Genomic DNA, 27364 nt, shown 5'->3' with positions numbered 1-27364 from the left:
GAATGAGTAGTTAGTAGATCTCTAGTAGTTAGCCATGTAAACTGAATGACTAGTTAGTAGATCTCTAGTAGATAGCCATGTAAACTGAATGACTAGTTAGTAGATCTCTAGTAGTAGTCATAGAATGACTAGTTAGTAGACTGAATGACTAGTTAGTAGATCTCTAGTAGTTAGCCATGTAAACTGAATGAGTAGTTAGTAGATCTCTAGTTAGTAGTTAGCCATGTAAACTGAATGAGTAGTTAGTAGATCTCTAGTAGTTAGCCATGTAAACTGAATGACTAGTTAGTAGATCTCTAGTAGATAGCCATGTAAACTGAATGACTAGTTAGTAGATCTCTAGTAGTTAGCCATGTAAACTGAATGAGTAGTTAGTAGATCTCTAGTAGTTAGCCATGTAAACTGAATGAGTAGTTAGTAGATCTCTAGTAGTTAGCCATGTAAACTGAATGACTAGTTAGTAGATCTCTAGTAGTTAGCCATGTAAACTGAATGACTAGTTAGTAGATCTCTAGTAGATAGTCATGTAAACTGAATAACTAGTTAGTAGATCTCTAGTAGATAGTCATGTCTAGTAGATAGTCATAGTAAACTGAATGACTAGTTAGTAGATCTCTAGTAGTTAGCCATGTAAACTGAATGACTAGTTAGTAGATCTAGTAGTAAACTGAATAGTTAGATCTCAGATAGTCATGTAAACTGAATGACTAGTTAGTAGATCTCTAGTAGATAGTCATGTAAACTGAATGACTAGTTAGTAGATCTCTAGTAGATAGTCATGTAAACTGAATGAATGACTAGTTAGTAGATCTCTAGTAGATAGTCATGTAAACTGAATGACTAGTTAGTTAGTAGATCTAAACTGAGTAGATAGTCATGTAAACTGAATGACTAGTTAGTAGATCTCTAGTAGATAGTCATGTAAACTGAATGAGTAGTTAGTAGATCTCTAGTAGTTAGCCATGTAAACTGAATGAGTAGTTAGTAGATCTCTAGTAGTTAGCCATGTAAACTGAATGACTAGTTAGTAGATCTCTAGTAGATAGTCATGTAAACTGAATGACTAGTTAGTAGATCTCTAGTAGATAGTCATGTAAACTGAATGAGTAGTTAGTAGATCTCTAGTAGTTAGCCATGTAAACTGAATGACTAGTTAGTAGATCTCTAGTAGTTAGCCATGTAAACTGAATGACTAGTTAGTAGATCTCTAGTAGTTAGTCATGTAAACTGAATGACTAGTTAGTAGATCTCTAGTAGATAGTCATGTAAACTGAATGACTAGTTAGTAGATCTCTAGTAGTTAGCCATGTAAACTGAATGACTAGTTAGTAGATCTCTAGTAGTTAGTCATGTAAACTGAATGACTAGTTAGTAGATCTCTAGTAGTTAGATCTCATGTAAACTGAATGACTAGTTAGTAGATCTCTAGTAGTTAGCCATGTAAACTGAATGACTAGTTAGTAGATCTCTGAAGTAGTTAGCCAGTAGATAACTGAATGAGTAGTTAGTAGATCTCTAGTAGATAGTCATGTAAACTGAATGAGTAGTTAGTAGATCTCTAGTAGATAGCCAGTAAACCATAGTAAACTGAATGAGTAGTTAGTAGATCTCTAGTAGTTAGCCATGTAAACTGAATGACTAGTTAGTAGATCTCTGAATGAGTAGTTAGTAGATCTCTAGTAGATAGTCATGTAAACTGAATGACTAGTTAGTAGATCTCTAGTAGTTAGCCATGTAAACTGAATGAGTAGTTAGTAGATCTCTAGTAGTTAGCCATGTAAACTGAATGAGTAGTTAGTAGATCTCTAGTAGTTAGTCATGTAAACTGAATGAGTAGTTAGTAGATCTCTAGTAGTTAGCCATGTAAACTGAATGAGTAGTTAGTAGATCTCTAGTAGATAGCCAGGTAAACTGAATGACTAGTTAGTAGATCTCTAGTAGATAGTCATGTAAACTGAATGACTAGTTAGTAGATCTCTAGTAGTTAGCCATGTAAACTGAATGACTAGTTAGTAGATCTCTAGTAGTTAGATCTCTAGTAGATAGTCATGTAAACTGAATGACTAGTTAGTAGATCTCTAGTAGTTAGCCATGTAAACTGAATGACTAGTTAGTAGATCTCTAGTAGTTAGCCATGTAAACTGAATGACTAGTTAGTAGATCTCTAGTAGATAGCCATGTAAACTGAATGAGTAGTTAGTAGATCTCTAGTAGATAGCCATGTAAACTGAAATGAGTAGTTAGTAGATCTCTAGTAGTTAGTAGATCTCATGTAAACTGAATGACTAGTTAGTAGATCTCTAGTAGTTAGTCATGTAAACTGAATGATAGTTAGTAGATCTCTAGTAGTTAGCCATGTAAACTGAATGACTAGTTAGTAGATCTCTAGTAGATAGTCATGTAAACTGAATGACTAGTTAGTAGATCTCTAGTAGTTAGCCATGTAAACTGAATGACTAGTTAGTAGATCTCTAGTAGTTAGCCATGTAAACTGAATGACTAGTTAGTAGATCTCTAGTAGTTAGCCATGTAAACTGAATGACTAGTTAGTAGATCTCTAGTAGTTAGCCATGTAAACTGAATGAGTAGTTAGTAGATCTCTAGTAGTTAGCCATGTAAACTGAATGAGTAGTTAGTAGATCTCTAGTAGTTAGTCATGTAAAAAACTGAATGACTAGTTAGTAGATCTCTAGTAGATCATGTAAACTAGTAGTTTCATGTAAACTGAATGAGTAGTTAGTAGATCTCTAGTAGTTAGTCATGTAAACTGAATGACTAGTTAGTAGATCTCTAGTAGATAGTCATGTAAACTGAATGACTAGTTAGTAGATCTCTAGTAGATAGCCATGTAAACTGAATGAGTAGTTAGTAGATCTCTAGTAGATAGCCATGTAAACTGAATGACTAGTTAGTAGATCTCTAGTAGTTAGCCATGTAAACTGAATGAGTAGTTAGTAGATCTCTGAAGTAGTTAGTCATAGTAAACTGAATGAGTAGTTAGTAGATCTCTAGTAGTTAGCCATGTAAACTGAATGAGTAGTTAGTAGATCTCTAGTAGTTAGCCATGTAAACTGAATGACTAGTTAGTAGATCTCTAGTAGTTAGTCATGTAAACTGAATGACTAGTTAGTAGATCTCTAGTAGTTAGCCATGTAAACTGAATGAGTTAGTTAGTAGATCTAGTTAGTAGATCTCATGTAAACTAGTAGTTAGCCATGTAAACTGAATGACTAGTTAGTAGATCTCTAGTAGTTAGCCATGTAAACTGAATGAGTAGTTAGTAGATCTCTAGTAGTTAGCCATGTAAACTGAAATAGTTAGTAGATCTCTAGTAGATCTAAACTGAAGTAGTTAGTAGAGCCATGTAAACTGAATGAGTAGTAGTTAGTAGATCTCTAGTAGTTAGCCATGTAAACTGAATGAGTAGTTAGTAGATCTCTAGTAGTTAGTCATGTAAACTGAATGACTAGTTAGTAGATCTCTAGTAGTTAGCCATGTAAACTGAATGAGTAGTTAGTAGATCTCTAGTAGTTAGTCATGTAAACTGAATGACTAGTTAGTAGATCTCTAGTAGTTAGCCATGTAAACTGAATGACTAGTTAGTAGATCTCTAGTAGTTAGTCATGTAAACTGAATGACTAGTTAGTAGATCTCTAGTAGTTAGCCATGTAAACTGAATGAGTAGTTAGTAGATCTCTAGTAGATAGTCATGTAAACTGAATGACTAGTTAGTAGATCTTAGTAGATCTCTAGTAGTTAGCCATGTAAACTGAATGAGTAGTTAGTAGATCTCTAGTAGTTAGTCATGTAAACTGAATGAGTAGTTAGTAGATCTCTAGTAGTTAGCCATGTAAACTGAATGAGTAGTTAGTAGATCTCTAGTAGTTAGCCATGTAAACTGAATGAGTAGTTAGTAGATCTCTAGTAGTTAGCCATGTAAACTGAATGAGTAGTTAGTAGATCTCTAGTAGTTAGCCATGTAAACTGAATGAGTAGTTAGTAGATCTCTAGTAGTTAGCCATGTAAACTGAATGAGTAGTTAGTAGATCTCTAGTAGTTAGCCATGTAAACTGAATGAGTAGTTAGTAGATCTCTAGGAGTGAGTGAACGATTGAGTGTCTGAGTGATGGTGATTATATTGATGTATATTCAGCTCATTTGGTTGTTCAGGGCCCTGGCTAATCAGCCTGTTAATGTGGCTGACTGTGGCTGATGCGCAGGCACATCATTATGCTTCTCTCGGGGGCCCTGCCTGACCAGCCATTATAATGCATATGGGGCTCCTTAGTCAGGGCCAGGACACAATAAGCCTCCATCTAATGAAGTGTACACCACAGATCTGGGGGGCTAAATGGACACATCCAGCAGTATGTACTGTAGTAACTATCTCCGCCAGAGTGCTCAATACTAATGCTGTTACCCAAGTAGTCAGTCCATTTAGCCTCACTCCTGCCCAGCCCCAGTCTATCGGTGCTCCCTAACACAGCGCTATGGAAGGGGACGAGTATTTAAAGAGATCATTAGAATCAGTGTGCTGTGGTACCGTGGTACCTGAAATGATCAGGTGAAGAGAGAGGGGTGTGGTTATGGTTGTGAAAAGGTTGATTCCAGGAGAGGAGAGGTTGTACAGTTTGTCTACTTGATGACATGGGATCACCTAGTCATATTAACACCTGAACAGCCCATACGGCTCGGCCTCCCTCCCTTTCTCCCCTCCCCCTTCCTCTCTCTTGTCTCTTCTCTCCAAGTGGTTGTCCAAGTGGTTGTGGCCCTATCTGTCGTATACAGCCTTGGCACCCCCAAGCTCTATGTGGTAATTATCAGTTGATTTGATACCTCTACCTTGAGGAGCCCCACGCTGCTCTGCTCCCTTCATCCCTCCCTCAGCTCAGCTACATCGAAATGACCCTGGTGAGGCTTTAATGTGCAGATGCTCCACTTCATTCAGCCCAATTAAGCCTGACTACTTTTCACAGTTTTTTTCTTCTTCTGTGCCTTCAGTTTAATCAATGTTTTTTTTCCCCTAACTGCTTTTGAATTATTTATTTTTGTACCTGCTTTGAATTGAATGATTCTAATTAGATCCTGACAACTGTTGTATTTAAAAGTGTTTGGGTATCTGAACCATCTGGGTAATGATGGATGATGTATTATACCATATATTAGCCTGCTGCTAGTGGAATATAAACATTAATATCAAACCATCAGGATTTATAACAACCTTTATAAATACATACACATACAATAGAAGTAGAAGTAGAAGTAGTTTACATACACCTTAGCCAAATACATTTCAACTCAGTTTTTCACAATTCCTGACATTTAATGCTAGTAAAAATTCCCTGTCTTAGGTCAGTTAGGATCACCACTTTATTTTAAGAATGTGAAATGTCAGAGAATGTTTATTTCAGCTTTTATTTCTTTCATCACATTCCCAGTTGGGTCAAAAGTTTCAGGTAGCCTTCCACAAGCCTCCCACAATAAGTTGGGTGAATTATTGCTCATTCCTCCTGTCGGAGCTGGTGTAACTGAGTCAGGTTTGTAGGCCTCCTTGCTCACAGATGCTTTTTCAGTTCTGCCCACACATTTTCTATGGGATTGAGGTCAGGGCTCTGTGACGACCACTCCAATACCTTGACTTTGTTGTCCTTAAGCCATTTTGCCACAACTTTGGAAGTATGCTTGGGGTCATTTTCCATTAGGAAGACCAATTTGCAACCAAGCTTAAACTTCCTGACTGATGTCTTGAGATGTTGCTTCAATATAGCCACATCATTTTCCTACCTTCTATATTGTGAAGTGCACCAGTCCCTCCTGCAGCAAAGAATTCCCACAACATGATGCTGCCACCCCCGTGCTTCACGGTTGGGATGGTGTTCTTCGGCTTGCAAGCCTCCCCCTTTTTCCTCCAAACATAACGATGGTCATTATGGCCAAACAGTTCTATTTTTGTTTCATCAAACCAGAGGACATTTCTCCAAAAAGTACGATCTTTGTTCCCATGTGCAGTTGCAAACCGAAGTCTGGCTTTTTTATGGTGGTTTTGGAGCAGTGGCTTCTTCCTTGCTGAGCGGCCTTTCAGCTTATGTCGATATAGGACTCGTTTTACTGTGGATATAGATACTTTTGTACCTGTTTCCTCCAGCATCTTCACAAGGTCCTTTGCTGTTGTTCTGGGATTGATTTGCACTTTTCGCACCAAAGTACGTTCATCTCAAGGAGACAGAACGCGTCTCCTTCCTGAGCGGTATGATGGCTATGTGGTCCCATGGTGTTTATACTTGCATACTATTGTTTGTACAGATAAACGTGGTACCTTCAGGCATTTGGAAATTGCTCCCAAGGATGAACCAGACTTGTGGAGGTCTACAATTTATTTTCTGAGGTCTGATTTCTTTTGATTTTCCCATGATGTCGAGCAGAGAGTTTGAAGGTAGGCCTTGAAATACATCCACAGGTACACCTCCAATTGACTCAAATTATGTCAATTAGCTTATCAGAAGCTTCTAAAGCCATGACATAATTTTCTGGAATTTTCGAAGCTGTTTAAAGGCACAGTCAACTTAGTATGTAAACTTCTGACCCACTGGAATTGTGATACAGTGAATTCTAAGTGAAATAATCTGTCTGTAAACATTTGCTGGAAATGTGTCATGCACAAAGTAGATGTCCAAACCGACTTGCCAAAACTATAGATTGTTAACAAGAAATTTGTGGAGTGGTTGAAAAACAAGCTTTAATGACTCCAACCTAAGTGTGTGTAAACTTCCGACTTCAACTGTACGTATTTAATTAATAATCCATTACACAGGTGGTACATGGAGAGTGGGACTGTGTCAAAGGTGTGTGTGTGTTTGTGTATGGTCTGTGCACACACAGAGTAACCTTGGGCATGTTTCTTCTTTTAGCCAACGCTGGGGCCTGTTATCCAAAACAAGGTAACTGAGTGGGCGAATGGCACCCCGGTTGTTCTCATGCTTCAAGCTCATTGATCCCCACTGGCCCCCATTTTGTGTGTCACCGACTCCCCCACAGGGAGTGGTGCAGCTGCCTCCCCAATTTTGTAGAGGTAATTTTTCTCCCTCTGTGTCTTCAGAAAGCAATGAAAGGCACTTCAGATGACAAATAGGAGCAGAGAAATGGAATATCCTACAGAGAAAATTCTGCTCCATTCTTTTCTTTGATCTATTGCAGGAGCATCCCCCCCTCTAAAGTTGAGATCAATAATCCTGCAGGGAGACGCTTTTCTCTCTTCCATTCTGTTCTGTTCTGTTCGGTTTTGTTCCGTTTTGGTGACAATGAGTCTAACATCCCATCCCACTCTTTCTCTCTCTCTCGTTCCTTCTCTCTGTCTCTCTGTCTCCTTTATCACTTTCCTCTCCTCTGTGTTCATCTCTCTGTGGACGTCTGTGTGTCTGACTGCCTCTGTCTGTGTCTCTGGATGTTTGTGTGCATTCATCTCCACATCTGTCTCTGCCTGCCTGTCCTGTGTGTGGCAATCCACTTTCCACCTGACCTGCTACCCCCACCCTCCCTCTATCCTTCCTTCCGTCCATCTCAGATCCCTCAGAGCGTGGTGGCGGTCACATGATCTCGACAGATGACCTGGAGTACCCGCGGGAGTACCGGACGCTGGGGAACGGGACGCGGCGTTTCTCCAACGTGGGTCTGGTGCACACCTCGGAGCACCGCCACACGGTCATCGCAGCCCAGAGCCTGGAGGCCCTTACCAACCTGCACAAGGTGGACATGGAGCGCAAGAGGGACGCCTTCATGGACCACCTGAAGAACAAGTACCCGCCCCAGCTACAGCACCCCGGGCATCAGCACCACAACCCCCCCTCGCCCTCACCCTCCCATGGCAGCATGAGGCAGCCTGACAGAGAGCGAGCCGCGCGCGAACAGGTAAACACTACCTACGGGTACTTACATGAATATAGTGTATTGGCATACACACACACACACACAGAAAGAAAGAAAGAGAGAGAGAGAGAGAGAGAGAGAGAGAGAGAGAGAGAGAGAGAGAGAGAGAGAGAGAGAGAGAGAGAGAGAGAGAGAGAGAGAGAGAGAGAGAGAGAGAGAGAGAGAGAGAGAGAGAGAGAGAGAGAGAGAGAGAGAGAGAGAGAGATTTGTCTGATGGCCCAGCATCACCTTGTTAGCAGTGTTTATCAGGCTGTCACAGCCCAGTGTGTATGTTTGTCTGGACTGACAAAGTTTAGTCACCCAGCCTGTAGACCTCCTCATAGAGGGGCAGGGCGGCCCCACTGGAGCATGAAGCTGACACACAATACACTCTCACCTACGCAGCAACATGGGAATGCTCTCTCTCTCTCTCTCTCTCTCTCTCTCTCTCTCTCTCTCTCTCTCTCTCTCTCTCTCTCTCTCTCTCTCTCTCTCTCTCTCTCTGTGCATAAAGAGGTAAAGCCAAAGTAATCACAAGAGCATTGGGAGAATGGGAGGGAGAGAGAGAGAAAAGGGGAGGGTGGGTGAGAGAAAGGTGGAGTCCATGGTTGTCACAGCAACCTCTCCCTAATATGGAAAGAGATGATATCACATTGCAAAGGTCAGGCTGGAGAGAGGGAGGGATAGAATGAGAGAGAGAGAGAGTGAGAGAGAGAGAGAGTGAGAGAGAGAGAGAGAGAGAGAGAGAGAGAGAGAGAGAGAGAGAGAGAGAGAGAGAGAGAGAGAGAGAGAGAGACACGGTTACAAATCCTAAATCGCCAGGATATCGTCATCAGGGCACAGGGGAGAGAGCAGCAAAGTCTGGAATTCCTTGTCATCTACTGGTTGTGCATGCGATCATCTGGGTGAAACATGGACAGGGGGGAGGAGGGGGACAGACAGAGAGAGAAAGAGGGGAGCAGCAGAGGAACCAGTCAACCAGCCTGCTAGTCAATTAGCCAGCACCAGCGGGAGGGTTCAGCCACCCATCTGCGAAGGAGTTAATCGCCTGGTGTTGTAATGAATTAAATAAAAGAGTTTCCGCCGCATGTGCCGGAGAGAGAGAGGGAGGAGAGGGGAGAAAGAGAGAGCCAGAGGGAGGGAGAGTGACAAAGCGGTATGAGGATCCTCTGCACCTGACGGAGGGAAGGGACAGCCTGGTGTGACTGGAGAGGAGAAAGGACAGGAGGTGAGAGCAGGGGGAGGACGGGGGGTGTTTAGTGAGGGAAGAGTGTGTTTAGGTCTGGGGCAGGGCTGGTCTATGTTTGTTGTGGTTGTTGTGGGGACAGGCTCCATATGTTGGCATTCTGGTAGAGTGTATGCATGTGTATGTGTACAGGTGTGTGGGTACATGTGAATAATAGTGAGAGATTGAGGAATAGAGCGAGAGAGACTGACTGAGTGAGAGAATGACGTAATGAGAGGGGGGTGGCGGAGGGGTGTAGGAAGGAGAGGAAAGGAGAGAGCGCAGCCTGCTTTGCATGCAGGTCAGGCAGTGCGGCGCTCCACTCTGTGAGTGTGAGTGTGAGTGTGTGTGCGTGTGTGTGTGTTTACGCTGGACAGTGAGGCAGGGATGCTGTTGGGGTTGTGGTATATGTGTGTGTGTGTGTTTCTTTTTGAGTTGGTGTGTGTACGCTGTGGCAGGGGAGAGGGAGGGGAGAGGGAGGATGGAGGGTTAACAGCATACATTTAACCCCAGGTTCCTCACCTCTAATTCTGCATGGAGGTGCAGGTAGATCTGTGACCTGAAACACATTGGGTAGTAAATATGTAACGCAGCAGGAGTATGTATTACATGGGGGGATAAAGATGTTTCAGCTTAGTACTAGAGATGCTGGTGGAGTCATACTGTATGTATTAGCTAGTATGGTAGACTGGTGTGTGGTGGCTACGATAAATCTGGAGCTGAGGAGGTGGATGCAGAGTGTTGACTCGCCTGGATATGCTGAGAGGGGTTTGGCACAGAGTAGGATTTTTTGGGGGGTTCATTTATTTTCAATTAGTATACAGTATATAAAGGTTATGATTGGTCAGAAACTATACTTCAAGGTAAACAAAACGGCTTTGTATTACTGAACGTGTAGTGTTGTCGCTACCTTAGAATCCACTGACCTGTGCTATCTATCACACGGTAGCAGTATTCACGACTCAAAGGCCAATCTGTAGGATGGCCAATCAAGGTGCAGTTCAAGCAACAACAGGGGCTGAAGTGGTGGAGAAAGAGAGACTGTTTACTCTGACCGTAGATCTGTAAACAAGACTCATTACACCACAGTCCACAGAACAGGCACATGCCCAATAAACATTCACACTTTACTAATCTGTGAGGGGGAAAAATCATTCGAGAGTTATTCCCTTGTAGAAATGCTCCTGCTGAGCCTCTGTCTGTCTGTCAGTTCCAGGGTTGTCAGGGGCAACTCTATAGAGCCCAGGCAGGCTAGACTGAATGACTGACTGACACATGAGCAGGTAGAATCTAACCCAGCCCATCCTCAGTGAATAGAGCCTACCTCCTATTCCAGTCATGACCTACTTTCCACATGGACACACACACATTTCCATCCTGCCGACACACACAAAGGAACAAAGCTTTGGTTCACCTGACCTCCAACACAAAACCAGTAGAATAGACTAGAAGTCACTTACAGAACAGAGAGAAATGAGAGAGGCCAAGAGAGAGGAGTTTAACTCAATGTGTTCTCTAGTGGACTTTAGTGACATCCCAACATTCTCTTATAGAGATGTGTTTTTACGTTAGTAACATTCAGCTCCCCAGTAAAGGAAGCACAGGGTTTGGGCCGATTCCCATTTATTTTGCGTCAGTGTAAGCAACACTCTGTCTTCCTGGATCTGATCGTTCTAGCCAGTTCTGACACTGCTAGACATTACAATGAACTCGATCCCAACATTTAATTTCAGCTCATGCCCCATCCATCCTGCAATGTCGAGAAAAGGTGAACTGATCAGGGAGGCTCATCTGCATATATAATCAGCAGCCACCTATGTGGTTCAGGGAACCAGAGGAAGTTCCAGACTGTTGCTGTAGTTGTTTAGCCTGGTTCCAAGCATGTGTGCGCTGTATAGCTGATTCCTGTCACAAACAGGTCTGGTAACAGGCTAGTTGCTGTTGCCATGGCAAGGCATTTTGCCCCTGTTCTGTGGGCGTACATTGTCCCTCTCTCCGGGTTCTACAGGGAAAACAGAGAACGGTATACAGTGGACAGAACACGGTGATACAGGGTCAGTCTGAAGCTGTGGGTATAGGGGTTGCCATGGCAGGGAGTCATGGCGGTGCCACCCGGTGCCCTGTGGTGGTATATTGCCACTCTCTCCAGGTCATCACTTTAGTCTTGACCGGATCATTAGAAATTCAGCTCCATTGATCAGCATGGGGTGTAGAGGTAGCTACTATTGTATCAGTGTGCCTGCCTGCCCTGTACACCAGGCTGCCTCCTTAATCTATAGCTTGGCCCTGTAGGACTGGTTAACACGGTGTCAATGAGAGAGATAGAGGGAGGAACACCTTAGGCTTAGAGAGACTGGCATCGTGTAGGTCAGGCAGGATTCCCACCAGCCATAACCAGCTCTTCAGCTAGCTAGCTGCCTCGGTTTTCATAGTTAAATGAATGTCGCTAATCTATTATAAATGACTACGCTGGGTGAGAGACAGATGGGGAGAGGATAAAGTAACACATCAGTTGCAAATGAACTCTTACTGATGTCCATAATACAAATATGATGAGGCGATATCGAAAGGAAACACTGAGAAAGAAAAACTAGCCGACGATGATAAATCAAATGAAGAAAACCTAGGCTACCTGTCATTTTGTCCTACCCTCACGCCGGTGGATATATGGCAGCAGGGAAAACGGTCACTCCGGTAAATTAACTGGAAATTGCCTGCAGATAAGAACAAGGAACTAGAACAAGAGTTTAGATTTGGGATCAAAATTCATGAATTGCCGCCATCTTTTTAATTTACATATGATCGTGAGGTGTTTCCCGGCCGTTGGAAGCCTGGCCTGGTTTATAACACACCATGGTTATTATGTTTTAATGGAACTTCCCCTGTCACAGTAGAGAGGGGCAAATGGAGGGAGAGGAGGACAAAAAGAGAGGAGGGAGAGGCAATGAGGTAGTGGGTTAGGTAGAGAATATCAGATGGATAGAGAGAGAGGCAGGTGGAGCGAGGGAGCAAAAAGGAAGAGAAAAGGAGGAAGAGATGGGGCCTGTCTGCAGATGGATGATGGAGAAGTCTGGGAGACAGGCCAACATCTGAACGACTGACAGAGTGGCCTGTTTAATTCAATTTCACTTCTTTCATTTCATCCTGTCAAAAGGCACAGCCTGTAACTAGTTCCTACTTGGTTTGAGTTGCAAACAGATCCCTCCCTCACCCTCTCCTGCCCACATCCACGTGCTAATCAATTGCTAAGAACATTGTAACCTTCTTGTTGTATTAACGATTCCCTTAATTGTCTGTCAATATGCCCTGTGTCGGCTCTGACAGAGGATAATGACATGATGCTTGGGATAGTGCGTGTTTGTGTGTGTTTGTGTCTGTATGTCTGTGCTCTGTATGTGTGTGTGGGGAGTGGGTTAGGTAGTGTGTGTCTAGCATGTTGTGGGCTGGGAATGGTGCCACTTCTAAGAGCATTTGATGCTGGTGTATCACTGTCAAAGTGTTACCTATTTCAGCCACTCTCTCTATCTCTCCTCTTCTGTCCATCTCTTTCAACATCGCTCCCTCTGTCTCTTGTCCTCTCTCTCCCTCACCCAGCATGCAATTTCTCAGAGAGTTGCTTTTATTGTTAGCTGTCAGATACTTGAGAGTAAATGTCTAACACTTCTCTCTTTCCTTTTCTCTCTTTCCTTTTCTCTCTCCCCCAGCAACAACCCAACTACTGGAGCTTTAAGGTCAGTGCTGTAAGTGACAGTGTCGCTGTGTCAGTTTGGTTTCTCCATCCAATGTGGTGTGTTCTTGTTGTGTGTATTTTGTCTTTGTCTTTGTGTGTGCGTGCGTGCGTGCGTGCGTGCGTGCGTGCGCGCGTGTGTGTGTGTGTGTGTGTTTGTGTGTGTGTGTGCGCGTGCGTGTGTGTGTGTGTGTGTGTGTGTGTGCGCGTGTGTGTGTGTGTGTGTGTGTGTTTGTGTGTGTGTGCGCGTGCGTGCGCGCGTGTGTGTGTGTGCGCGTGCGTGCGTGCGCGTGTACCACCCCAGGCTCCTATGACACGGTGGCACATCGCTCTCTCTGCCTGGTTTCTGTGCCCGTCGCACCGCTGGCACGCAGACTCTCAGTTGGCATCTCTCTAGTCTCAGGCGGCAGCAACAGCTTAAAGGCTTCAAGCTCCGTTTAATCTGCAGGAAAAGATTCTCCCAGGATTAATGCCACCTCAGTCAGTCAGCTAGCGCCTAGCGCTAATGGCTAACATCCATGTGATCTTGCTAGAGTATTACTCAGGCTAACTGAGACGTTAAGAAGAAATTACAGTGCCTTGTTGCATTGTGGAAATGTTACTTTGACATTTCTCAGACGTCCTTCGATATTACTGACAGGCTTTGAGGTTAGATATTCTGTAATTAGGAGAAATGTACAGTAATATGGCATGTATTATTTCTGCTCTGTCTTGCCTGCGGATACATCTGTGAGGGTATATCTGTCTTGCATGAGGATACATCCGTGAGGGTATATCTGTCTTGCCTGCGGATACATCAGTGTGGGTATATCTGTCTTGCCTGCGGATACATCTGTGAGGGTATATCTGTCTTGCCTGCGGATACATCCGTGAGGGTATATCCGTCTTGCCTGCGGATACATCCGTGAGGGTATATCTGTCTTGCCTGAGGATACATCCGTGAGGGTATATCTGTCTTGCCTGCGGATACATCCGTGAGGGTATATCTGTCTTGCCTGCGGATACATCCGTGAGGGTATATCTGTCTTGCCTGCGGATACATCCGTGAGGGTATATCTGTCTTGCCTGCGGATACATCCGTGAGGGTATATCTGTCTTGCCTGCGGATACATCCGTGAGGGTATATCTGTCTTGCCTGCGGATACATCCGTGAGGGTATATCTGTCTTGCCTGCGGATACATTCGTGAGGGTATATCTGTCTTGCGTGCAACACAGAGGTACATGGAGTAGATGGAGTTTATGTGTAAGTGTCATGCTGTGGATCTATGTGAGCTGGCATGGTTCACAGTGTGTTGAGGGTTATGTTTCATAGATGTTGTCCGGAGGCTGCTGAGGCACAGCATGGATCTACACAGAGAGGTTTATTGCCATCTGTGTGGGTAGAGGCCTCGTCTGAGGTTTACGCTTCCCTGAAATATCATCCGGACAGGGTGGAAATGCAACCAGATATCAATATCCAGATCCCTGACCCATCTACCCCAGAACTATGTAATTATTACAATATCCAGATCCCTGACCCATCTACCCCAGAACTATGTAATTATTACAATATCCAGATCCCTGACCCATCTACCCCAGAACTATGTAATTATTACAATATCCAGATCCCTGACCCATCTACCCCAGAACTATGTAATTATTACAATATCCAGATCCCTGACCCATCTACCCCAGAACTATGTAATTATTACAATATCCAGATCCCTGACCCATCTACCCCAGAACTATGTAATTATTACAATATCCAGATCCCTGACCCATCTACCCCAGAACTATGTAATTATTACAATATCCAGATCCCTGACCCATCTACCCCAGAACTATGTAATTATTACAATATCCAGATCCCTGACCCATCTACCCCAGAACTATGTAATTATTACAATATCCAGATCCCTGACCCATCTACCCCAGAACTATGTAATTATTACAATATCCAGATCCCTGACCCATCTACCCCAGAACTATGTAATTATTACGGGGAGCGTAATAATGTCCAAAAAGCTTTAAAAACCCTTCTCAAGCGGTTTTCTTGGATTTACTGCCTGCAGCAACTGGATAGGCATCAAATCGCTGTCACAATATTCGATTTTCTCTTAATTTTTCTACTTCCATGACTTTGTGGAAATGTTATTTACATTTACATTTAAGTCATTTAGCAGACGCTCTTATCCAGAGCGACTTACACGCTCTTGATCAAGTGGTCGCCTAATAACGCTTGCCCACTTTTCCAGCACTCCTCCACCTAAATGACATCACGGTGTCTAAATCTGGAGATTAATATCATTAAAAGCCTACTGAATGAGTCACATTCTCAGCAGGCTGTATTAGACAGAATTAAAGTGAAGGAGGAGAACAGGTTATAAGAAGAAGAGATAGAAGAAGAGGTAGAAGAAGAGATAGAAGAAGAGGTAGAAGAAGAGGTAGAAGAAGAGGTAGAAGAAGAGGTAGAAGAAGAGGTAGAAGAAGAGATAGAAGAAGAGGTAGAATCCAGCCCGATGGAGATTATTCTGCTGTATGTATCAGACCTGGGTTCAAATACTATTTCAAAAACATTCAGATAACCTTTTTTAAACATTTAATTTAATTTAAATCAAGCAGTTGAATATTGGAATGCATTTGGAAATACACTTGGAAAGTATTTGAAAATGCTCAAATACACTGAAAAAAAATATTTGAATAACAAATACTCAAACACACATGCATTTGAACCCAGATCTGGTATGTATATATTCTACTGGCCTGGCCCCTTTTCTATTTTTCCTCGGCAAAGAAGACTACCAGCCATCTCAGGTGTCATCCCCCCTCCCCAGAGTACGCCATTTTCTTCACTCTCCTGCCTAGCGAGCAGATCGCATCAGCGAACAATCCAGCTCAATTTGGCAGAGCAATTTCTTCCATGCATTGACGACTCCCCATATTATGAAGAGACTGAGCTCAGCCAAGGAGAGAGAGGGGGAGGGGGGCTGAGAGATAGAGGGAAAGAGTAAGTGAGGAGTAAGAGGGAGGGAGATGGATTTATTAAGGGGGGTAATTTTTGTTTCCAATTTTTGCGGAACAGCCGTAGGCTTGCTTGTTTTCCAGGCTCTTCTCTCCCTGTTAGGTGAAATAGCACAATGTGTGGGGAGAGAGCGAGTGTGTGTGAGAGCAGGGCTGTACAAACAGACATAGACGGCAGCAGGAGAAGGAGTAGAGGGGTGCTCGGCTGCTTTGAGAGCTGTCCAGAAACAGAGGTGTTGACATAGAGAGACACAGACAGCCAAAATGAGAAGCTACTTTTGAGACGGATGAAAAACTGATGACGCTCTGAGGGGTGTGAGCGACAGTGCGGGAAAGGAAGGGGAAAGATGGCACAGAGAGAGAGATTGTAGAGAGAGAGAGAGAGAAAGAGAGAGAGAGAGAGATAGGGAGGGAAATGAGAAGGACATACACTGAGAATACAAAACATTAAGAACATCTACTCTTTCCATGATATAGACTGATCAGGTGAATCCAGTTGAAAGCTATGATCCCTTAATTTCACTTGTTAAATCCACTTCAGTCAGTGTAGATGAAGGGGAAGAGAATTTTAATCCTTGAGACAATTGAGACATGGAGTGTGTCTGTGTGCCACTCAGAGGGTAAATGTGCAAGACAAAAAAAATGAAGTGCCTTTGAACAGGGTATGGTAGTAGGTACCAGGCGCACTGGTTTGTGTCGAGAACTGCAACGCTGCTGGGTTTTTCCACTATCAACAGTTTCCCTTGAGTATCAAGAATGGTCCACCACCCAAAGCACATACAGTCAACTTGACACACCTGTGAGAAGCATTGAAGTCAACATGGGCCAGCATCCCTGTGGATCCCTTTTAACACCTTGTAGAGTCCATGCCCCGATGAATTGAGGCTGTTCTCAGGGCAACTCAATATTAGTAAGGTGTTCCTAATGTTTGGTATACTCAGTGTATGAAAAATGAAATAATGTTTCCTGATCTTTCTTATATCTCTCAGATATAGGACCTAGACTTCAGAACAAGCTTCCTTTAGATTTGTTTTGGGGGGACTATCTGTTGTTCCCATCTAGTGAATCTGTAATGCAATGTACAGTATGGGCTAATAGCAGTAATGCCAAATAAAAATGTTCAACAAATAAAACATTTAGATTTTTTTTGATACATCAAAGCGTCTTAAAATTCAATGTATGACCTTCTTACAACAATTCCATATAGCTTAGTAACACAACCTTTAAACGTGACCCACTCTGGGAATGTCCTCTGGACGTTTGTTTTTGATTTATTTTTTAAAGTATTTTATTTTTGCATTTTCCAATTAAGAACATTCAAAACAAAAGTGAAAAGATATTAGACAACGATAGGACAAAGTGACAGTAACAGACGAACGTAACAAAAATAAATTATAATAAAATTTATATAAACCAACATACAATAATAAAAAATAATAAAAAATAATAAAAATATATTTACTTTTTTTTTTTTAAATAACGAGACGTTGGATCACCTGCCGTAGGCTACATAATATACATTACGTGTGAAACATTATGTGAGGATTATATATAGATTCAATCAATGAGATGTGGGGGGAGATTCTCCATATAGTCAATAAAAGGTTGCCAAATTCTGTAAAATGTCTTTAACTTATTCCTCAACAGTAAGTGATTTTCTCCAAAGGGATACAACTATTAACTTCCGAAAGCCACATTGCAACTGGCAGGGAGGAATCCAATTTCCATTTCAAGGCAATACATTTCTTGGCAATCGCTAGCAATATTTCTGTTAGCTTTATAGTATGGCTTTGCCTAAGATTGGTGTTAGTAAAGTTACCCAGTAGACAGACCTCCGGGTCTAAAGGGAATGCAACCCCGTGAATTGAGGATATGGTATCGCATACCCCCTGCCAGAAACCGTGTAGTTTTGAACACTGCCAAGTGGAATGGAGGAATGTTCCTTCATCTGAGCCACATCTAAAACATAGGGAGGAGATAACTGGGTTGAACCTGTGCAGTCTAGATGGGGTGATATAGAGCTGATGGAGGAAATTAAACTGGATCAGTCTGTATCTGGAGTTCAATGTGGATGTAACCCCATCCCTGCATAGGTCACTCCATAGATCCTCATCAAGATCGGGGTTTATCTAGCCCAGGCAGTGTTAGTCCTGACATAAGAGCATTGTAAACACGGGAAATGGTCTTGAACAGTGGTTGGTCTGCGTGGCAGAGTTGTTCAATAGGTGACATCTTAGGTAGGTTCCATTGTCCCTTGAGAGTCACCCTAATAAAGTTTTGTAGTTGTAGGTAGCTAAAGAAGTCCCTGTTAGGCAAGTGTTATTTCTGTTTCAGCTGATCAAAAGACATAAGAACTCCCTCCTCGTAACAATGTTCCAGAAGAGTGATCCCCTTATCAGACCATGGTCTAAAGTTACTATTCTGGAAAAACATAGGGATCAATCTATTGTTCCATAAAGGGGTTTTAGGGGAAAGGAATCCCCCTCGTCCGAACAGCTCATGCAGTTTGCACGATGCCAGGACATAATGTATGATTAAAGGGTTGTCTGTGATGGTTTTTATAGATTTTCTGTCCCATTTGTAAAACAAATCTGCCCCAGTGTCATCATTTACCTCAAGCTTTTCAATGTTCAACCATGAGGGAGAGGGACAATTGTCAAATCTCTGAGCCAGAAACCTAGACTGTGCAGCCCAGTAGTACATTCTAAAATTGGGGAGGTTTAAGCCCCCTTGACTGTAATCAAGGGCAGTTTATCCAGGCCAACCCTAGGGGTTTTGCCGTGCCAGATAAACCGTCTGGTCAGCTTGTCGAGAGATGAAAAAAATGCTGCGGGAACAGGGATAGGGAGAGATTGAAACAGATATAGAAACCTGGGCAGGACATTCATTTTAATTACATTGATTCTACCCAGTAGAGTGAGAGGTAAGTCCATCCATTTACAAAGGTCAACCTCCACCTTTTGCAACAAACTGGCCAGATTGAGTTTATAGAGGTTGTTCAGATTACCATCCACCATTATGCCCAAATATGTGAAGCCCATAGGCGACCATCTAAAAGGAAACTTGTGCTTGATGGTATGATGGTCAAAGACAGACAACGGTAAGATTTCGCTTTTATCAAGATTGACCTTATATCCAGAGAAAGAACTATAACACTGTAGTAGGATCTGCAAGTGAGAGAGGGAGTGTTCTGGGTTTGTTAGGAATAAGACAAGGTCGTCCGCAAAGAGTGATAATTTATGGGTATGGGGGCCCACCTCAAAGCCATGTATGTCAGGGCACGTTCTAATAGCCTCAGCCAACGGTTCGATGGCGAGGGCAAAGAGGTGGGGGCTAATTGGGCAACCTTGTCTGTTCCCCCTATAAAGAGGGAAAGAGGAGGAAGTAATCCCATTGGTAGCCAATCCTAGCTTTAGGAGATTTGTAGAGTGATTTTATCAAATTTACAAACACGGTATCTAAACCAAACTTTTCCAAGACGCGAAAGAGGTATGGCCATTCAACCCTATCAAAGGCCTTTTCAGCGTCGAGGGAGACTGCGACACCAGGTATTTTGTTTTTGTTAGCAAGGTGAATTATATCAAAGAACCTTCTGAGATTATTGGAGGACAATCTATTAATTATGAAGCCAGTCTGATCTGGGTTGACCAACAGGGGAAGACATGACTCCAGTCTCTTGGATAGCATCTTGGTGACCAGTTTACAATCTGTGTTAAGGAGAGAGATTGGTCTATAGGAGGCGCACTTTAGCGGGTTTTCCCTTTCTTGTGGATTACAGTAATCACTGCTTGAGAGAAGGACTCTGGAAATGTGCAGTTGTCTTCTCTGGCTTTTTTAAGTACCTCCATAAGGTAGGGGACCAACAGCTCCCTAAATTCTTTATAGAACTCTGGAGGAAGCCATCCTCCCCAGGAGATTTATTAGAAGGTAAGGATTTAATGGCCTCCAACTATTCAGGGACTGAGAAGTGTTCACTCAGGCGCTCGCTGTCTTCCCTGACAGGCATGGGAGGTTGAGAGAGGAGAGAAAGGAGTCTATCTCTGATAGATCATCGCTTGATTGGGAAGTGTAGAGGTCTTCATAGTATTTCTTAAAAGTATTATTAATTTCAGTAGGGTCGAAAGATATCTCTTTAGTGAGAGTTTCTATGGCATTAATTGTCCTCTTACTTTCCTCTGCTTTCAGTTGCCATGCCAATACTTTGTGAGCTTTCTCTCCAAGCTCATAATAACGCTGTTTTGATTTAGTGATGGCCCTCTCAGCTTGATATGTGTTCAGAATATTATATTTAAGTTTTTTATTTACCAAAAGCCTGTATAGATCTTTAGTCGGGCCTCTTTGGTAGGTTCTCTCTAGCTCGGAGATTTCAGATTCAAGAGCACTCAGTTCCGCACCGTGTTTTTTCTTCAGCCCTTTAGTATAGGAAATAATCTGTCCCCTCAGGTAGGCCTTCAATGTGTCCCAGAGAATGAAGCTGTCAGGAGCAGAAGGTTTGTTTGTCAAAGTAAAAACATTGATCTGCTCTTTGATGAATGCACAAAATTCAGGTTGCTTTAGAAGTGTAGAATTTAGTCTCCATCTATATGCTCCATTTACCTTGGTAGGAATGGAGATTGATAATACCAGAGGAGAATGGTCACTAAGCAATCTGGGGAGATACTCGACATCTAACACTCTATGAAACAGTTGTGTCGAAAGTAAAAAGTTATCTATGCATGTGTGTGTCTTGTGTGGGTGTGAATAAAAAGAGTAGTCCCTATCCTGTGGGTGCAACTGTCTCCAGATGTCTAGTAAATTGAGATCTTTCATGAATGACATGGTGAGCTTGCCGGCTTTGGTAAGAAGCGAGGGTTTATCAGAAGACCTATCAAGAACTGTATCTAAGCAAAAATTAAAATCTCCTCCAACCAGTAGCCATCCTGGTGGTGCTTGAGCAACCTGAAGGAAGACATTCTGAATAAACATATGGTCATCGAAGTTAGGAGCATAAATATTCAATAGGGTCCAAGACTCTGAAAACATATGCCCCTGCACCAAAACAAACCTGCCAGAGGGATCAGAGATGGCGTTGTTGACGCAGAAGGGGATGTGTCTACGTATCAAAATTGCAGTTCCTCTTGCTTTGGAGTTAAAAGAGGATGCAAAAACTTGTCCTACCCATTCCCTCTTCAATTTCTTGTGTTCACTGGCTGTAAGATGTGTTTCTTGTAAAAACACAATGTCAGCCTTTAATTTCTTAAGGTATGTATAGACTCTTTTCCTTTTAATCGGGCTGTTAAGACCTTTTACGTTGAATGTGACATATTTTAGTGGATTAAGCATAGGTTGGGTTTCAAATATGTAACTGAATAGAAATCTATCATATGCAGATAATTAGGAAATGTTTCAACTTTGGTTTGAGCACAAAAGTGACCCGTGTGTCTCTTTAGGAAGGAAACAATAAACATAGAAAAAAGGAAGAAAAAAATAATAAAAATCCCACCCACCCCGATTGTCAGACTAGAACAACAGTCCCAACAATCAAACATGAATACACTTGTAGAGATACGTTGCTGCTCGCTTTCCATCTTGCTCTTACTAGCTAAACCTTGGCGTAAACTAAAACCTGCGAGCTCTCTAAATTGAAAACAAACGTTGTGAATAGATATTTATGGCTGAATATTTACTGCCCACGGTAAGGGCTGCTTGAGTCTCTTTATGAAAGATTAACATAAATGAGGGGGAAAGCAGTGGGCCTAAACCCACTTATTGCTTCGCCCAGTAGATATGGACTAAACCAAAATATACTCTCCTGTAAATGTAATAGAACTCATCCCAGGAAGATACGGTTAGTTGAAAATGTACAAATCAATTAAAGTGAACGGGAGATACCAGCAGTTCAATCCGGATAAGAGAAAACAAACGAACTGCATTTTATCCCCCAGAGAGACCGTCCTGGCTCAGACTCAGACGTTGCTCAGTTCTTTGAGAAAAGTGTGCACTTCTCCCGGTGTGTTGAAGAGATGGCTTCGGCCTTTGTACTGAACTTTCATCCGCGCAGGGTGGATGAGGTAGCCGGTGATGTTCTTCTCCTTCAGTGCTTTGGCGGCAGGTCTGAACTGCTTGCGGCGTCTGGCGAGGTCCGCGCTCATTTCCGGGAAAAGGCTGACCCTCTTCCCATCGATGGCGATGTCCCCTTTGGCTCTTGCGAATTGCAGTATCTTCTCTCTGTCTTGGAAACGGAGGAACCTGATCAGGACGGCTCGTGGGGGCTCATCTGGCCGGGGTTTCGGCGCTGATGTTCTATGGGCGCGTTCGATTTCCAGCGGCTTGGTGAAGTTGGTTATGCCTAGGACCTCCGGGATCCATTGAGTGAAGAAACGGACCGGGTCACGGCCCTCGCTGTCCTCTTTCAATCCCACCACACGGATGTTACTACGTCTACTCTGGTTCTCCATCTGATCTACTTTGTTTTTGAGGTAGGCATTGTCCTTTTGCAGTTGTGTCAAGACCTGGTCATGTCTAGCGATGGTATCTTCAACTGTGCTAATGCGCAGCTCTGCCTCAGTCGTTCTCAAAAGGAGATCATTCATGGAGGATTTCAGGTCGTCAATGGAAGAATGGAGTTCAGCCGATTTCTTATCGATTTTCAGAGAAAGACCTCTGTTACCATCCTGAATTTCCCGGAGGAGAGTAGCCAGCATGTCGGCAGGCTCGCAAGAGGCTGCTGAGAGCAGCAGTCTGGAACTGTCGTCTGAGTTATGAGTGCTAATGCTGATCTTGCTAGCTGTAGCATTGTCGTTATCTTGGGAATCAACAACGTTTTGGTCGTCCTTCTTGCCTCTCGGTCGGAGGTCCATGGCTCTTTGGGAAGGGAAGTACTTGACAATTTATCAGCCGATGTTAGAATATTGTTTCAACGTTGTTATTTAGGTAAAAATAGAATAACTTTGAAGAGCTCGGTTTGTCAAGGTCTGCTCAGCTCCGCGGCATCACGTGTCTCCCTCTGGACGTTTCTGACTTAGAATATGTGGACAACTACAAACACCTAGGTGTCTGGTTAGACTGTAAACTCTCCTTCCAGACTCACATTAAGCATCTCCAATCCAAAATTAAATATAGAATTGGCTTCCTATTTCTCAACAAAGCATCCTTCACTCATGCTGCCAAACATACCCTCGTAAAACTGACTATCCTACCGATCCTTGACTTTGACGATGGCATTTACAAAATAGCCTCCAAAACTCTACTCAGCAAACTGAATGCAGTCTATCACAGTGCCATCCGTTTTGTCACCAAAGCCCCATATACTACCCACCACTGCGACCTGTATGCTCTCGTTGACTGGCCCTTGCTTCATATTCGTCGCCAAACCCACTGGCTCCAGGTCATCTATAAGTCTTTGCTAAGTAAAGCCCCGCCTTATCTCAGCTCACTGGTCACCATAGCAGCACCCACCCGTAGCACGTGCTCCAGCAGGTATATTTCATTGGTCACCCCCAAAGCCAATTCCCCCTTTGGCTGCCTTTCCTTACAGTTCTCTGCTGCCAATGACTGGAACGAATTGCAAAAATCACTGAAGCTGGAGACTCATATCTCCCTCACTAACTTTAAGCGCCAGCTGTCAGAGCAGCTCACAGATCACTGCACCTGCACATAGCCCATCTGTAAATAGCCCATCCAACTACCTCATCCCCATACTGTTATTTTATTTGATTTATGTTTTGCTCCTTTGCAACCCAGTATCTCTACTTGCACATTCATCTTCTGCACATCTATCACTCCAGTGTTTAATTGCTAAATTGTAATAATTTCACCACCTTGGCCTATTTATTGCCTTATCTTACCTCATTTGCACACAGTATATAGACTTTTATGTATTGACTGTATGTTTGTTAATTCCATTTGTAACTCTGTGTTCTTGATTGTGTGTGTTCTTGATTGTGTCGCACTGCTTTGCTTTATCTTGGCAGGTCGCAGAACTTGTTCTCAACTAGCCTACCTGGTTAAATAAAGGTGAAATAAGAAATAGAAAAAATGTACAAGAGACAAAATAAGAGAAACGGAGAGGGAGGAAGAGAGAGAGAAAAGCAGGAGAGATTGGGTTTGTTGTGGGATTTAAAGCAGTTCATAGTCCTAGGTATGTTGGAGCCCGCTGTGTCCTCCTTTCCGTTCAATTATATTTCCTGTAAGATCATCTTGTTTTCTCCCTCTGTGGTATTATAAAAGTGTGGGCTCCTCACAGTAACAGAGCGCAATTGAAAAAGCCTGGATTGACAACATAGGGTGATAGGGAGAGGGAGAGGGAAGGGGGAGATGAAAAGGTGCAGAGAAGAGTGGAAGAGGTGCAATCACTGTTTTCCTCTGAAGAGAGTGAGCGTGTATAGCATTACAGATCTCACTGCAGATGGTATGAGAGTGCTTTTACCTGCCCATGATGACGCACAGGAGGAAATGGTTCTAGGAACGCTCCCCGTGTTCTATCCCACTGGGCACCCACTGGTTGAATCAACGTTGTTTCCACGCCATTTCAATGGAATTAAATTGAACCAAACTGGAATAGACGTTGAATTGATGTTTGTGCCCAGTGGGATATCACTTTGACACCTTTACATAAAGTATCTACCGCAACAACACCAAGTCGATATGGTTTCTTTCCTCCAACACATATTTTGTTCCACTGGGGGAATCTACCTTTGTTTCTTAAGTGTTTAGTGTTTCTCCAAGCTACTATAGAATGACTCACACCTGAGTGAAAGATTCTCATTAGGTGAGTTGCTGGAGTTTGTTGACAGATCTCTCCTGTGTGTGCGAGAGAGACGGAGCTAGTTTCCCTCTCTCCACTTCGTCCTGAGTTCTGTTTGATATTTTGCATGGTCTCCCCGGTTCGGTGTGATTTGTTGAAAAGATCCTCTGTTATGTAGACACACAAACTCCAGGGACTAGTGCTAGCTCGACGTCAGCTCGCTGACATGTTGGAGACACTAGAGGCCTCCTTTGATTATTGGTGTGATTAGAGATGCGGCTCACTCCTCTATAGGATATGTATCTTTTAGCTCTGCTGTGCTGAGTCAAGCTGATGGCTGTGTTTTATCCATCTGCGCTCTGGCTTTGTTTAGCCCTGGAGCTCTGCTTGGCTCACTGGAGCTGGTGTTTGTGTCTGTTGTGTGTTCTGTGTGTACAATATATGTGCTGCTGTGTGGTGCTATGGACTGGGTTGTTGTGCTCCCTGCTCAGTTCGGGTCGTTGCTAAGATAAATGACCCCATTAGAAAGCACAGTGGGGGCGATGCTTTCAGAGCCACCCTCTCCCTGGGTGCTCAGACACTGTCTGCCTGCCCACCAAATCAAATCAAATCACATATGATTTGTCGCACACACATATTTATCAGATGTTATCGCAGGTGTAGCGAAACGCTTATCTTCCTAGCTCCAACAGTGCAGTCATTTACAAGTGCCACCACTCTGTTTTGGGGCTGTGTGTGTGACTACACTGTGTAAATGTTTGTGGTTGCAGTATGAACTGTGTGTGTGTGTGTGTGTGTGTGTGTGTGTGTGTGTGTGTGTGTGTGTGTGTGTGTGTGTGTGTGTGTGTGTGTGTGTGTGTGTGTGTGTGTGTGTGTGTGTGAGTTTGTATGTGTGTCACAGGAGGTTGGTGGCACTTTAATTGGGGAGGACAGGCTCGTGGTAGAGGCTGGAGTGGAATGGTATCAAATACATCAAACACATGGTTTCCATGTGCTTGATGCCATTCCATTTGCGCCGTTCCAGACATCATTATGAGCCATCCTCCCCTCAACAGCCTCCTGTGGTGTGTGTGCATGCATGTTGCGTGTATTTGTGAATGACCCCAAAGCGAGCACTGCTGGGAGTCAATGAGCACAGCACTCTGTGAGGCTGCGTCTCGCCTTCCTAAATACAAAATTAATGAGAGCCTCGGAAAAAAACATGCTGAATTCTTATTAAACCAGAACGAGGGATGAAACGACAGAAAGAGCAGAGGAGAAGTTGTTTTCTACTAGCGAGGGGCGCAGGCACTGTACTGTAATGTAACGTGGGCTCGATGTGTCTGGCTGGCTCTGCAATCCTAACAGTCGTCAGCGAGCATTCTGGGAGCTCATTAACGGAGTCTGGGAGCTGGAGGAGACCCGGCGGTGGGGATAGGGGAGCCAGCTCACTGAACAGAACACAGCAGCCTACCAGAACACAGTCTAGTAGCAGCTGCAGCAGAGCAGCTGAGGAAGAAGAGATGCTGCCTGGGCCCAGGCCAGGTCCAGGCCAGTAGAATAAACCCAGAGTGACAGCCCTGATCTGGATCTACATGGCCTTGTCTAATCCAGACAGCCCTGGCCTGCACTCATTTAAGGTTGGCCAGAGGCCAGCAGGTCCCCAACCAATAGGGAGAGGATGCAGGTATAGGGGGAGAGGGAACTTTACATAAGCGTTAAAACAGGTCTCAGGTTATTTTGTATCTTCCCCATTCCTACCTACTGGTCCTCAGTGGATCCTTAGTTCTGAAGGTGTTGTGTTCTGGACCTCTGCCTTGCTGTATCCCTCTGCTGTCAGCACTGGTGAACCAACAGGCACCGTCACATGATTCCATCCCACCCAATCAGAAATAGGAAAGATGGCATCAGTTGTATGAATGTTGGTCCTGACATGCTGATACATTATGCCAATCTTAATTGTGTTTGTTTGTCTTATAGTCTGTTTATTGTTTGTTACCTCTTTCACGTTTCTCCGTACTTCTCTCTGTCAAATCCATTCTTTCTACCTCTTTCACGTTTCTCTGTACTCCTCTCTGTCAAATCCATTCTTTCTACCTCTTTCACGTTTCTCTGTACTCCTCTCTGTCAAATCCATTCTTTCTACCTCTTTCACGCTTCTCTGTACTCCTCTCTGTCAAATCCATTCTTTCTACCTCTTTCACGTTTCTCTGTACTCCTCTCTGTCAAATCCATTCTTTCTACCTCTTTCACGTTTCTCTGTACTCCTCTCTGTCAAATCCATTCTTTCTACCTCTTTCACGTTTCTCTGTACTCCTCTCTGTCAAATCCATTCTTTCTACCTCTTTCACGTTTCTCTGTACTCCTCTCTGTCAAATCCATTCTTTCTACCTCTTTCATGTTTCTCTGTACTCCTCTCTGTCAAATCCATTCTTTCTACCTCTTTCACGTTTCTCCGTACTCCTCTCTGTCAAATCCATTCTTTCTACCTCTTTCACGTTTCTCCGTACTCCTCTCTGTCAAATCCATTCTTTCTACCTCTTTCACGTTTCTCCGTACTCCTCTCTGTCAAATCCATTCTTTCTACCTCTTTCACGTTTCTCTGTACTCCTCTCTGTCAAATCCATTCTTTCTACCTCTTTCACGTTTCTCTGTACTCCTCTCTGTCAAATCCATTCTTTCTACCTCTTTCACGTTTCTCTGTACTCCTCTCTGTCAAATCCATTCTTTCTACCTCTTTCACGTTTCTCTGTACTCCTCTCTGTCAAATCCATTCTTTCTGCCTCTCTCTCGCTCTCCTCTCTC

The 27364-nt window shown here is 43.3% G+C and overlaps 1 protein-coding gene and 1 long non-coding RNA gene across 2 annotated transcripts in view; one reads left to right on the top strand and one right to left on the bottom strand.

Annotated features, from left to right (window-relative positions):
• Nucleotides 1–27364, top strand: part of LOC118370837 (SRC kinase signaling inhibitor 1-like) — a 174365-nt gene that overhangs the window by 102705 nt on the left and 44296 nt on the right. Inside the window, exons 2-4 of the mRNA XM_052518307.1 lie at nt 6909–6938; nt 7562–7905; nt 12832–12858. Coding sequence (XP_052374267.1) covers nt 6909–6938; nt 7562–7905; nt 12832–12858 — 401 coding nt within the window. The remainder of the gene's footprint in view (nt 1–6908; nt 6939–7561; nt 7906–12831; nt 12859–27364) is intronic.
• On the bottom strand, nt 26597–27347 carry LOC127930006 (uncharacterized). The gene is made up of 3 exons (XR_008136476.1): nt 27147–27347; nt 26755–26950; nt 26597–26705 (listed from the first exon to the last, which is right to left on the bottom strand). It is a non-coding gene; the product is annotated as an uncharacterized LOC127930006 (long non-coding RNA).

This window comes from Oncorhynchus keta, chromosome 5, assembly GCF_023373465.1.
Source record: "Oncorhynchus keta strain PuntledgeMale-10-30-2019 chromosome 5, Oket_V2, whole genome shotgun sequence".
NCBI classification, from domain to species: domain Eukaryota; kingdom Metazoa; phylum Chordata; class Actinopteri; order Salmoniformes; family Salmonidae; genus Oncorhynchus; species Oncorhynchus keta.
This window is presented reverse-complemented; position numbering and strand designations above follow the sequence as displayed.